This window comes from Corythoichthys intestinalis, chromosome 1 (genome assembly GCF_030265065.1).
Source record: "Corythoichthys intestinalis isolate RoL2023-P3 chromosome 1, ASM3026506v1, whole genome shotgun sequence".
Classification (NCBI taxonomy): domain Eukaryota; kingdom Metazoa; phylum Chordata; class Actinopteri; order Syngnathiformes; family Syngnathidae; genus Corythoichthys; species Corythoichthys intestinalis.
In genome coordinates this window covers 57,742,408-57,756,975 of record NC_080395.1, presented here as the reverse complement: position 1 = coordinate 57,756,975, position 14,568 = coordinate 57,742,408, and the positions used below count along the sequence as shown (strand labels likewise).

At 41.2% G+C, this 14,568-nt stretch overlaps 1 protein-coding gene across 2 annotated transcripts in view; it reads left to right on the top strand.

Annotated features, from left to right (window-relative positions):
- Nucleotides 1-8,236, top strand: part of ttc17 (tetratricopeptide repeat domain 17) — a 39,563-nt gene extending 31,327 nt beyond the window's left edge. For both annotated transcript variants that reach the window (XM_057847734.1, XM_057847742.1), the window contains 2 exons: nt 5,660-5,803; nt 5,892-8,236. In XM_057847734.1, the coding sequence (XP_057703717.1) occupies nt 5,660-5,803; nt 5,892-6,023 (276 nt within the window). In that variant the 3' untranslated portion in view covers nt 6,024-8,236. The remainder of the gene's footprint in view (nt 1-5,659; nt 5,804-5,891) is intronic.
- Nucleotides 8,237-14,568: the final 6,332 nt, after the last annotated feature.

The window sequence follows — 14,568 nt, the reverse complement described above, 5'->3', positions numbered from 1 at the left end:
TTTAACACTTCACATTTTATACCGAGTCCCGATCCGATACCGAAAAGAAAATTAGTTTTTTTAAGCATGTTACTGTGCCACTGAATCATTATTTTATATATGTGTATATATATATATATATATATATATATATATATACAGTATACTGTATATATATTATTAATTAAACAAGAAAAACGGAGAAAAATACTGGTCTTTATTGAATGTGACTTTGAGTCAGTCCACTCAAATTCGCTCACACTGCTGAGAACACTTAGGCTAGGCTCATAGTGCAGGTCTGAATGCACAGTTCCGATTTTTTGTCATATGTTCTATTGACGTGGCCATTCAGAATAGGGATGTCCCGATCCAGGTTTTTGCACTTCTGATCCAATACCGATATTGTTTTGCACTTCCGATCCGATACCGATACTGGCCGATACCGACCTATCTGAGCATGTGTTAAAGTTTAAAGTTTAGCCTCCTTACTTAGTTGTCAGACTCATGTTGAAAAAGGTTTTAGTACTCTTGATAACAACTAGCCAGCTGAATTAGGTGAGTTTGAATAACACACAACAGTTGGTAACAAGAAACTGACCTGTTTATTCAGTGATAAACACAAAACATTAGAGCTGTCCCGACTAGTCGACATAGTCGATGACGTAAATCCGTCGACGAGCGCAACATCCCGTCGACGGTTAATGAAGGGTTAAAAAAATACATGCGTAGAAAGTTCAGAATGTCGGACGCTTGGTATGCAAGCGGGGAAAGCGGCACAAAGCCAAAAAAGCGCACCAGAGTCCAAAACATTGACTTATTTTTAAAGAAACAAAGGAGGGTACACTGTTGTGTCCAAGCTTGGCTGCACGTCGGCCGTGAATGATAACGACAGGAGATTGTAAGTCCGTCCAACTAACTAATGACATGTTTTATTGAAGTAGCTAAGCCTGTCGCGATATGCAATGAGCCCATTTATCGCATGGTAAATAAAAATGAGGGCGGTCATTTTCACGGCTGCGTTTTATCGCTGCACGCGCGTGCGTCCATACATTTGTGCGTGCGTGCTGATGGCATATGAGACTCTCCAGTTCTTTTCTCTCATCAACACGGTGTAGAATTAAAGTTCAGACATACAAAATAAGAAAACACATCCATATTAAACACTATATACGTTAGCATTGCTACATTGAGGTGAATGGGGAAAAAAGACGACCTACTTTCGCTAGCTATAAAACAGGCAGCCTTCTCCAAAACTTGCAGTTAAAAGGTGACACTTCAAACATGAAAAATCGCTGGTTAACAGCATTTGCAAAAGGAAAAAAAAATCTATTACTGACAACACATGCAATGACAAAAAGTGCTTTTTTTGCGGAGTGTAAAGCTTAAATTAGCGGTTAAGCGAACGTACTTCCGGTGAATATTTCAAAATAAAAGCATGTAATATTCGTCATATAAATACCGATTTCTGGAGTTAATCCCACATTCTTCAGATTCTACACTACGAATACCTTTAAAATGACACCCTTTATGAAAATTCTGATTGGCAATGAATAATTATTATAATACTATTATATATAGTACTAAGGTATACTATAATATTAATTCTAGGTATTTTTTTAAGAATTGTTTTGAATCATTTTGGAAAGGTGAAGTCAGTGTTCTGAATCTGTTTACATTCCATTCTTTTGCACAAGTTAATTCTATCAGCATTTGAACTCATTGTTTATTTGTGATTTATTATTGTTATTTATGTTTGTTTTGTACTTTAATCAAGAATTTAAGTGTTCCAAAATGTTTTTGTGAATTGACAAGCGTAAAAAAAAATTTAATTGCTAAATTAGTAATAAAAAAAAAAATTATAAGATTAGTCGACTAATCGTAAAAATAGTCTGCTGACTAATCGAAAGAAAATTAGTCGTTTGGGACAGCTCTACAAAACATTATAAATAACAAACAGAAATGGCATAGTCAGTCAGTAAAACGTGCAAATAATATTGTAAACTGTCTTAAAAAAGCAAAACACACCAACAGCCTCAGTGGAAAATCCCACAAATCCTCCAAGCTATTAGATGCTTTTCATGTTTCGTGCATTAGTTACTAAAATTGTATAAAAAGCCTCTCAGGTTTAAATAAATGACTATTTCAGTATCAAGTTAACATTTTAAAACAGTAAATAAAATACTCAAGTCCCCATTCTGTATCAGCAGCTTTAAACTACATTCAATTCATTTAATTTTGCGAATCAACTGTTAAAGTTGTTAAAATTGCTCCCGTTATTCCATAATTTCCCTTCTGTCTACTTTCGACATGTGAAAGTTTTAAAACTGTTTTGAAGATAGATTCAAGTCAAGATTTTGCCGATTTAGGAGTATTTTAGATAAAAAGTTAATTAGGTTCGCTTGGAAGGTTCACAACAGCCTACTAGGGAAGTCTTCTGCTTTAAGATGGCGGCTGTTTACTAACGCCTCTGGTTTTCAATACTTCAATGTTGCCAACGCAGTCGAGTCTGTCGTGTAGCATCTGGTTCTATATACATATGATATCTATTATCTCCAGTAAAACTACGTTGACGTAGTTTGTAGCGGCTGTCATCAGCAGTCAGGTATTCTTGTGTTTTTTATCCAGCGGCATGAGTTGAGCTAAAGCCGTGAGTTGAGCATTGGCATTACTCGGGTCTAAGACAAGTTATGTTTACTTTCGGGACGCAATGCGGTCAGTTTCACATTGCGTCCCGAAGACCGCGCTGTGTATTAGTTCCGCTTTACTTGACATATTTCAGTAATCGGAATTTGGATGTTTATGAATCGTCATCCAGAAGGAATTCTTCGGCAATGACTCTTGTTATTCCCTGGGCTTTGGGACTGTTGAGTGCCAGTTTGTCACGCATAGCAAAAGTTTCTGCCAGTGTTAGTTGCGTAGGACCTTTCTTTTTGTCTTTGGTTTTCTTAACATACTCCTCATATTGTTTGTGGTGGCATTTCGCTAAATGCTTGATTAGGTTGGTTGTATTAAAACATCTTACAGCTTTACCACTACGCTTGACTTTATTGTGGCATATGTTGCTCTCTGCCTTTTCGTCTTTGTCGTCCTTTAAGGTGAAATGATCCCACACAGCTAACATTTTTACCGATAGTCTCTCGGTCAATTGGGAGACTGTAATGTAAATGTAGTGTGTTGAAGGTGTGCCGTAAAATGCGGACCGGATTTTAGGGAAACCGAAGCAAAAACTGGAATGGATTATGTCAATCGGTGCACTGGAAAACCCGGACCGGACGTTTAAAAAAAATGGATCGGAAGTCTGGATCGTAATTTTTCCCGTGTTCCGATCCGATACCGATGTGCATTTTTTTTGCCCATATCGGCGTCCGATCCGATATTTGGATCGGATCGGACATCTCTAATTCAGACTGCCTTTATCCATTGAGCCTGTTCAAGTATTACACATGCGCAGTTTGCACACTAATTCACAGTTCGACACGCACTCACTGAGCAAACTGATCCACATGTGCATAAGCATCAAAACAAATGACTACGCATGCTGGCTGTACATCATTCCAGGGTGATCATATTTTGATTTTCAAAAAGTGGACACAAATAACAAACCTTAATAATCCCTGTTTAGGCTTATATTCAAAGTTTATATGGATTGATAGAACGCATGCATGCACTGTGCATGCACACACACACATAAGCCTTATGTGTGTGTGTCAGTTTGCCCCGACTCGGCCATGTAAGCAATATGTTAATATTGCTTCTTTGGTGCACAGAAAGAAAACCAAGCATTATCAGGCGTATCCTTTTCTTCATTTTTTTTTTTTTTTTTTATGACTGTGGTCAAGCCCACCTCCTGCGTAAAAAAGAAGCCTAGTTCAAGCTAGGGTCTTACGCTAATGCACAGATACATCGCTGCCATCCTGCCTGCCACTTGCCATTTGGGAGACTTGAAAGTTCAGACACACACACATAAGGCTTATGTGTGTGCACACACACACATAAGCCTTATGTGTGTGTGTCAGTTTGCCCCGACTCGGCCATGTAAGCAATATGTTAATATTGCTTCTTTGGTGCACAGAAAGAAAACCAAGCATTATCAGGCGTATCCTTTTCTTCATTTTTTTTTTTTTTTTTTATGACTGTGGTCAAGCCCACCTCCTGCGTAAAAAAGAAGCCTAGTTCAAGCTAGGGTCTTACGCTAATGCACAGATACATCGCTGCCATCCTGCCTGCCACTTGCCATTTGGGAGACTTGAAAGTTCAGACCGCCTTCACATTCTGGAAAAAAGTGGCCCAGATCGGACTTAAACCAAATATGAAAGTGAGACCCGGTCTGATTTGAAATGGCCCACTTCTATGCGACTGGTCCTGTTCAGACGGTCAAGTTAATGCCTCAATCGAGTTGGAAAAAAACAAAAAAAAAATCGGATTTATCCTAGCCTTACACAGACACAATAACTTGCCACTGACACTTCAGCTAGTGTTTAACAAGCTTAACGATGATTGATACATGGCGGCGCCTTTCGAGTATAGCATCTCCCAGGCTTCTCTGGCGACATCAAAGCTTCGACGGCTGTCACTCATCTTTAACCAGCACAGCAGTGCACTGTGGACAAAGAAAAAAGCCGCAGGACAGAGAGTGATCGGATCAGGACATCTCCAGTTTGTTGGCTTGTCGCCGGCGCTGCTTTGACGCAGCACATTAGAAGTACAGTGTATCACAAAAGTGAGTACACCCCTCGTATTTCTGCAGATATTTAAGTATATCTTTTCATTGGACAACACTGACAAAATGACACCCTATGCACACCTGGATCTAGTAACACTAACGAGTCACATGACATTTTGGAGGGAAAATGACAAGCGGTACTTAAATTGGACATTTAGGGATGTAGTTTCTAAGGTGTGTACTCACTTTTGTTGCCAGGGGTTTAGATATTAATGGCTATATTTTGAGTTATTTTGAGGGGAAAATAAATTAACTAATATATAATCTGCACAGACTACTTTTCATTGTGTCAAAGTGTCGTTTTGTCAGTGTTGTCCCATTAAAAGATATAATTAAATATGCAGAAATGCGATGGGTGTACTCACTTTTGTGATACACTGTATCTGCAGTATCCATACTCAGAAAAATAGTATCGATACTTGGTATTGAGACATAAAGGATCGCGATATATCGCCAGATGATATTTTTTCCCAGCTTTGTAGTGCAAAAATGACAGTGAAATGAGTGGAGAATTATTCTCATTTAATACTAAATGAATAAACTGGGAACCCTTAGTTAACTGTTGGGTATGGTGAGAATGGTGACTCCGTGTGGCCAACAAGGATACTACCAACTCACTTAAACACATTGTCATATGGGTATTTGTTGTCTACCTCAACAATCAAGTTGAGTGAAATCCCTATTTGGACAAACTAACATTATAGTAGTAGCAGTTTTACAAGGTAACTGACTTATCTGCAGGAAGAGGACTCAAAATGGCTACAGCTCTGGAACCAGTTGATCAATAATACTTGCAACATTGTCTATGATGTCACATCCTTGAGCCCTAATTATTATTTTTTTTTTAATTGATGTAAGGCATGTGAATTGATTTCTGTGTGAGTGGAGTGATATAGCCTAATGCAAGTATTCATTGCTGTAATTATTTACTTATATGTGTTTCTTCCCGTTAACTAGGATGTTCCCCTCATCAGCTTGGCCAACATCTTCCAGAATGCTCGATTGTGGGAAGATGCGCTTACTGTTGCGCGCATGGCCGTAGAAATTACTCCACACTTTGTTGTTAATCACTTCACTCTTGCCAACGTCTACATAGCAATGGTAAAATAACTCAATGATGTTATCCCCACTTGCATCAATTATTTGGATGAGTGTTTGGAAACATTGTATTTGTCTTTCTTGGTGGCAGGAGGAGTTTGAAAAGGCAATGCACTGGTACGAGTCCACGTTGAAACTGCAACCTGAGTTCGCCCCTGCCAAAGACCGACTGAGGACTATTCAGTGTTACCTCCTTACCAAGAGGGAACGTCGTTATCCCTAAATCACCAAACCGATTGTTTCCAGTATCATGCCCTCATGAAATCAAGAACACACAAACATATGTCCATGGTTCAAAGATAAAAACATTTACTTCTCTGTAATTTTTAAACTGCCACAACAACTGTTCAAAACAATTTGTTGTCAAAAATTGCAGCTGACACTATCTATTCTGTTTTCTAAACAGTGTTTACAAATATGGAAGGGAACTATGGCATTTATGTGTCACCGTTGATGACATTTGAACATTTATGCAAGAGTTTGCATTTAAAATAAAAGGGAAACCCATTGATAGTAGTATTCTGATGGAACTACAGTGGGGCAAATAAGTATTTAGTCAACCATTAATTGTGCAAGTTCTCCTACTTGAAAATATTAGAGAGGCTTGTAATTGTCAACATGGGTAAACCTCAGATGGTGGAAACTAAGTATTTGGTCAATACCAAAAGTTCATCTCAGTACTTTGTTATGTACCCTATGTTGGCAATAACGGAGGCCAAACGTCTTCTGTAACTCTTGACAAGCTTTTCACACACTGTTGCTGGTATTTTGGCCCATTCCTCCATGCAGATCTCCTCTAGAGCAGTGATGTTTTGGGGCTGTCGTTGGGCAACACGGACTTTCAACTTCCTCCACAGATTTTCTATGGGGTTGAGATCTGGATACTGGCTAGGCCACTCCAGGACCTTGAATTGCTTCTTACGAAGCCACTCCTTGGTTGCCCTGGCTGTGTGTTTGGGATCATTGTCATGCTGAAAGACCCAGCCCCGTCTCATCTTCAATGCCCTTGCTGATGGAAGTACATTTTCACTCAAAATCTCTCGATACATGGCCCCATTCATTCTTTGCTTTACACAGATCAGTCGTCCTGGTCCCTGTGCAGAAAAACAGCCCCAAAGCATGATGTTTCCAGCCCAATGCATCACAGTCGTTATGGTGTTCTTCGGATGCAATTCAGTATTCTTTCTCCTCCAAACATGAGATCCTGTGTTTCTACCAAAAAAGTTCTATTTTGGTTTCATCTGACCATAACACATTCTCTCAGTCCTCTTCTGGATCATCCAAATGCTCTCTAGCAAACCGCAGACGGGCCTGGACGTGTACTTTCTTCAGCAGGGGGACACGTCTGGCAGTGCAGGATTTGAGTCCCTGGCGGTGCATTGTATTACTGATAGTTGCCTTGGTTACTGTGGTCCCAGCTCTCTGTAGGTCATTCACTAGGTCCTCCCGTGTGGTTCTGTGATTTTTGCTTACCGTTCTTGTTATCATTTTGACGCCACGGGGTGAGATCTTGCATTGATCCCCAGATCGAGGGAGATTATCAGTGGTCTTGTATGTCTTCCATTTTCTAATAATTGCTCCCATAGTTGATTTCTTTACACCAAGCGTTTTACCTTTTGCAGATTCAATCTTCCCAGCCTGGTGCAGGTCTACAATTTTGTCTCTGGTGTCCCTCGACAGCTCTTTGGTCTTAGCCATAGTGGAGTTTGGAGTGTGACTGACTGAGGTTGTGGACAGGTGTCTTTTATATCGATAATGAGTTAAAACGGTTGCCATTAATACAGGTAACGAGTGGAGCCTCGTTAGACCTCGTTAGAAGAAGTTAGACCTCTTTGACAGCCAGAAGTCTTGCCTGTTTGTAGGTGACCAAATACTTATTTTTCACTCTAATTTGCAAATAAATTCTTTAAAAATCAAACAATTAGATTTTCTGTTGTTTTGTTTTTCCACATTCTGTCTCTCATGGTTGAGGTTTACCCATGTTGACAATTACAGGCCTCTCTAATCTTTTCAAGTAGGAGAACTTGCACAGTTGGTGGTTGACTAAATACTTACTTGCTCCATTGTACAGCTGAACTGAAATGTGTGAACTATGTGACCAGGCAACAGTGTTGTGTCTTAAATTTATTATAACAGTAGGTCTATGATTGTCCAAGTAATTGCTGAGATGAAATGTGTTTCTAATCTCAGTGGTCACATAGTTTAAAAAAAAATATTTGGCCTCATCTTGTCCCCTCATGAAATGGACCCTAATGTTTGCACTTCAATCATTCCTATTTGTTTGGGACCTACAAACTGATTTTGCTCAAAGTAATCTTAATGAAAAAGTATGAATGATGCTACATTTGCTTTTCAATATGTCAGGCAGAAAAAAAGATTTCCCTCTGGCCATCACAAGTGGAATCTGTATTGAGTGTACAGTATTAAAAGCCCTATGTGGAGTTCAAACTTTTTCGTCTTCTCTTTGGAAATTCAACATGTGTTATAATGTTTTATAATTTGCATTACACGTAGCTGCTGTAGAAAATGTTTAGCAACTGACCACATGGTGACACTGTCCATTAATTCGGTTTACTTAAGGGTTGGGGTTATAGATTCCAGTTACATTTTGTGGTAGGCTGTCATTATTGCTCGCCATGAATGAAACGAACTTGGCGTTGCTACCAAAACAAATGTAATGAGCTAATTGTCTTCAATAGCTTGGTCAGGGACGATTTTCATTGGATGCATGCAATGATTTTGCATCATTGAAACCAGCTGAGAGTCCACTTATCTGAATTTTAACAAGGCATGCATAGTAGTCGATCCGTTAGTTGAACAAAATATGTACATAATCACAATTTTTTTCATTATGGCTATCTGGTCTGTAATTTTAGTAATTTCATTTTAACAGTAGTTTTTTCTCTTTGTAGATTTCATGGATGAGATGGGAATTGCAGTAACAATACTCAAAAATGTTGTCTTTCTTGAGCAGGAAATGTCACCGAGGACCCAGTGTTATGAAGAAGTTCACCTCATCTTGTGGTCATCTATTTTCATTTATCAATCAATGGGTGTTTGAATCGGCAACTTCATTTATCTATTAAAAAAAACTGATAGGGAAAATTTTCAGAAGTAAAACTAGATTACAATCAGAAATAATGGAAGATATGCAATATGTGTCAGAATTACAAAGGTACAAAAATTGGGCACCCTTGTCATTTTTTAAAATTTGAATACCAGTAATTTAGATTTTATATATATATGCGGATGCATAGCAACACTGTTGTCTTAAAGTGAGGCAGGTCGCTGTCCAGCCTTCACAGCAGGGAATTCGTCACAGCCACCCCCACATTAATTCCTGAATGTGTAAAAAGTACAAGTCCCTGCTGTGGTTAGGGGACTCCGATGTCCAGGTCATTCAGCATCTCGGGAAGCAGTTGGTAACTGGACGAGTGTAGACTGTTGCCCTAATGTCGATGTCTGCTGTATGAACTGTCCCATCTTTACTGGTATGAACTCTGACGACCTTTCCTATAGGCCAGAGTGCCCTAGGAAGCTGGGAATCCACTACCATGGCCCCTTGATCAGTAGCAAGATCCACGGTTGGGTTTTCCACTTCTGGCGTCGCTGACGGTCAGGAAGGTACTCGCGGGTGACTTGGCTCCAGAACTGGTCCGCCAAGACCTGGCTGTGCCTCCAACGGCGGTGACCCAGAAGCTCACTGGAACCGTATGCTGCTTGAGGAAGCGATGCGCCGTGCCGCACCATCAACAGTAGGTTAGGGGTTACAGGATCAGGGTTAGCCAAGTCAGAAGAGGAGAATCCTACTGGTTTTGAGTTAAGTATACCCTCCACATCAGCCAGGACAGTTGACAACACCTCCTCCGATACAACTTGATCCCACAGTACAACTTGAAGGGAGGCTTTGACTAATCTTACTTCCCTCTCCCACGCACAACCAAATGAGCGAGGGGAGGATTGAACTTGAATGTGATACTTTGGCTTGCCAGCTGTTGTCTCAGGGATGGCTCGAGATCTTCCAAAGATTCCTTGAGCTCACGCTCCCCACCTTTATCACATAGAATCTCATATGGCTTGCCCCGTCGTGAAATAAATCACCGCAAAGCCATCAAGAATGAATCTGTGTCCATGTGTACCTCCAGATCAAGGTGAACACATCTGGAAGTAAGACATTTAAATATGATGCCCCACCGTTTTTCATGCCTTCTTCCAACTTTCACTGTATAGGGAACGGTGGACCAGAACCCGGGTTTGTTTATCTGGAGTAGAGCAGCAGGCAGGTGTGGCATCATCGGTGCAACAGGGGTGCTACGCCATTTAAGACAATCAGCGCAATGTTTCTGATGTTTCCTGATTACCTGTTGCCCACGTAATATCCGGAAATATATCCGGAAATTTCTCCGGATCTCGGCGAAACCCCTCTCTGGGCCAGCATGGTGTAGATGCTTTTCGTAGTCCTTCACCAAGAACTGTGTGATCGGGTGATCAGGGCTAAGGACAACATGATGAAGACTGTCTTCAGGAAGATCCTCCAATCTGCGTAGTCTACCACCAACTCAAATGAGGCCCAATACTGGATCATATTCAGGGTTAAAAGCACTTAAACAGCTGTAAGAATGTGCTGGTTTCCCGTGCTTCAGTGCCTTCAGTTCCTCGGGAAGCTGTCAGCTTGTATCCTTGTCAGCTCCGTGGTCTCCATCTCAATACGATCGTCAGCTGACATGGAAGGTACCTTAGCCCCATGTAAGGACCGATGGGTTGCTTGTAGCAATTCATCCCATGTATTATTTTTAACACGATCAGGTGTCTCAGTGCTGGTGATAGAAATGTGACCACAGAAAGCTTGAGATTTCAACTCGTCATGACCTTCGTTACTCACCGAGGGGTTCACTGGCCAGTGATCTGTAGACTGATACAGGGACACAGGCCCCTGACTCCAATGGTTAGGCTGGGATAGCTTGATATCTTCGGCGGGGTTCAGGTCTATGTAAACATACCTCCATGATTTTGGGGCGGTAAAGTCTAGTATTTCAGTCACTCTTGTGCCAACAAATACCTTGTACTGATTGGACTCTGACTATATCTAGCTCAGTACAGTTGTTGCATCAGACCACATCACCACAGATTGAATAGGCGAACTCAACTCCGTCTGAAGAACATTGGCCAGTTGAGCCCCTGTGACTGCAGCGCATAATTCTCGTCGGGGCATCGTCTGCTGTCGTTTGGGTGCGACACGTGACCTGGCCATAATAAATGACACGGTGATACGTCCTTCTGCATCCTCATATCGCAAGTAGGCCACTAAGCCATAGGCCCTCTCGGAGGCGTCGCAGAAAATGTGAATCTGCTTCACTGATGAGTCGTCAGCAGATTCTCGGACATAACACCTTGGTCAGACGATGTTTTGCAACTGAGCGAGCTCGTATTCCCCTGCCTGCCATACTGGAAGTAACTCATTGGCAATTGGCTCATCCCACTGTCATTCTGTAGCCCAAAGAGCCTGGACCAAGACCTTGGCTCTGGTGGTAATAGGGATGATGTGGCCAAGTGGGTCATATTGTGAGGCAAGCAGTCTAAAGATTCTGTAAAGTGGGCAGTTTAGGTGCAGCAAGCTGATATTTGTAACCCTGTGTGTCCGTCACACAGTGCCAGATCAGTCCAAGTGTGGACTCTTTGGGCTCAGCTCCTTCAGCAGTTAGCCACAGTTCAGATATTGCTGATTGTGCATCAGTTGGAAGGTGGGATATTACCTCGGTCTTGTTGGATGCCCACTGTCTGAGTCCCACTGCCCACTGTCTCGAATCCACCCTTGGCCATGAATGCACTCAGGCGGTCCAGAAGATCTTAAGCTTGTCGTGGTGAGCGGAGTGATTTCAGACAGTTATTTCCACAGAATTAAGTGGTTACCGTCTCCATCAGGTAATCGTCGTCATTCTGGTGATGTCGAACGCGGCGCTGTAGAGCGTATACGGCACAACAAGGACTGCACACTGTGCCAAATGGCAGAACGTGCCACTTGTAGATGTCAAGTGCTTTCTTGCTGCTGTGTGGACTGTGTTGTCAACGGGCCAACCTCGTAGGTGTCTAGTAGATGATGATGTCCACCGTCAGCTGATGTCGAACTCATCTGATTATCCATTAGGGGGGATGTTCTGATGGTTCCACTAATGTGAGGAAGGCTAGAAATTCATTGCGGATGAATCAAACTGATTTTAAGGAGGGCAAGTTTGACCTTTGACACTGTCCATGGCTGACTGTAGCTGTCTCATTTGCCAAATGATGTCTCTCATTAGAGTGGCGTGGCTCAGTGGTAGAGTAGTTGACCCCCAACCCAAAGGTATCCTTGAGCAAGATACTGAACCCCACATTGCTCCTGGTGCTGCGTCACCAGTAGGTAGATAGCAATGTAGTGTAAAGTGTTTTGAGCACCTTGAAAGGTGGAAAAGCGCTATACAAGTATAACACTATTTACCATCATACGTTCTTCTGTCCCAGTCAACGAAGCATCTTCTGCCAGTTCCTCTTGTTGCACTTCCATTACCTGGTGTGACTGTCGTCGAGTCAGATAGGCTGGGCTGTCGATGACAAAGTCATGTAGGTGTCTGGGAAGTTGATGAGGCCGAATTGGACAAGGTACAACTGCAGGTTGTTCTTCTTCATAGTTACTAGAAGTTGCCATAGTGCAATTATGAACAGGATCCAGCTCGAAGGACCACGTGTAGGGATTTGGGAGTCTGTGACAATGTTGCTGGCTGTATATAATTATCCTAATCCTCCGGTCAAAGAAGATGCAGTGATTTCAATTGGTTGAATGAACTTTAATTGCAGTTGATTTCGTCCTTTGGGCCATTTGAGTGCATTCAGACATTAATGTGAGTGGGTGTATTTATCACCAACAAACACTGTTATTTATGCAAATGCAGGCACAACAATACTTAGCCGAGGATGAACTTTACTCTTTTTCAAGAATAGTCTGCGCATGCGCAGCAACACTGTTGTCCTAAACTGAGGCAGCTCACTGTCCAGCCTTCACAGCAGGGAATTCACAACATACATATACAGTACATATTTGTGTTCAATCCTCGCTTCAAGCTCAGTTGTTGTTGAAGACTTTGAAAGCTTAGGTTTTAAAGAAATTCTAAATATCCATCTTGCCCCCTCATGTTTAGTTTGGCTAAGTAAAGCAAATGACTGTCTTCAGGGGCGTAACTACCCATTCTTGTTTGTGAATGCGAAGTGAAATATAGCGACCCACGTGACCACGTCGCAACCGGCCCTAACCCATCAGACACACACGAACACACTTTTTTTTTTTTTAAATAGCATCTTTGCTGCTTTTTTAGTATGTTAGTGATACAGCTGCAACTAAACTATTATTATTATTTTTATTACATTTTCACTTGACTGTTGTAAGTAACAATGAAGAAAAAATTGATGACTATTTTTATTACATTATTATTATTACTTAACTAGTTTATAACTACTGTTTGAAGTACATAAAATTTGTTAAGTTAATAAAAGTTCTGCGTGTAAAACAAGAATTTCTCAGCACACAAATCAGACAAAAGTCTTGTTCATTCAAATAAAAAAAAGTGCTGGTGATTGACTTTTTTTTTCTGGTGGGCAAAGGACTGATAAAAAATGTTTGAATGAATCAATTTTCATACAAAATTGAATAAGGCAGACTGCAATTAATCAGCTTTCTTTATCAAACAGTTGTTTATGAATACAATCCAAATCAATTTCAAAGCACACTCTTGTATTGACAATTTACAGTTTGAATGAGAGTTTGTTCTGAGACTTTGAGCTGCTTTATGAATGGGTTCATGTGTATGGTTTCTTTATAAAAAGAAAGGAGACAACTTTACTATCTAACAATAACTCAAGTGCTGATATGCTTCTCCAAAACACAATACAAACAGACACTTAAGACACTGATCAGCATGGTTGCTAACTAGATTAGCGCTCCATGCTAAATACAATAGTAACGTCTCATCAACCTAAAATACATTTACTCACCTCTGATGGAGGAAAACTTGATCTAACAACACACAAGACAATCCAACTTGTGACACTTCTGAATGTTATTGATTCAGCAACCAAACCCAAGTGTAGCGGTGAACTCTTTCTCTTGCTCTAATCTCTGGCGCACGCACAGCCTCACGTTACATGCAGACCCCAGGACCCAAACTGGACTCCTCATTCCTGCCGGCAATAATCACTGATCAAACTCATTTGCATTGGTTGCAGGGTTGCATGGTTTCCATGAATATCAACATTCTCTAGAACAAGGGCGAGCAAACTGGTCCTCGAGGGCCGCAGTGGGTCCTGGTCTTTGTTCCAACTGATTCAGCACAGACAGTTTAACCAATGAGGTTTCAGTGGAAACAAGAAGCACCTGACTGCAGTCAACTGATTGCACTTGTAATAAAAAAACAGATTGGTGAAATGCTGTCCTCATGATGGGGATGTACCAAAACTAGCACCCACTGCAGCCCTTTGTGGAATAGTTTGCCCACCCCGCTCTAAAATAATGTTCAACAAACAGTCGCAACGTTGAAGTCATGTCAGGGCTCGATATTTTAACTGTACAAATCTACTCTGGTATTCATACAAAGGAGCAGATACAATGTTCTTTGAGAGCTACCCCAGGCCTGAATTTAGTGGAAAATCTAGGTGATGTGGTATGGGCTGTCCATGCTTGGCAACCATGAACTGGAGATGTTTTGTAGGGAGGCTAAGAAATTCCTACAGGCTGTTATTTA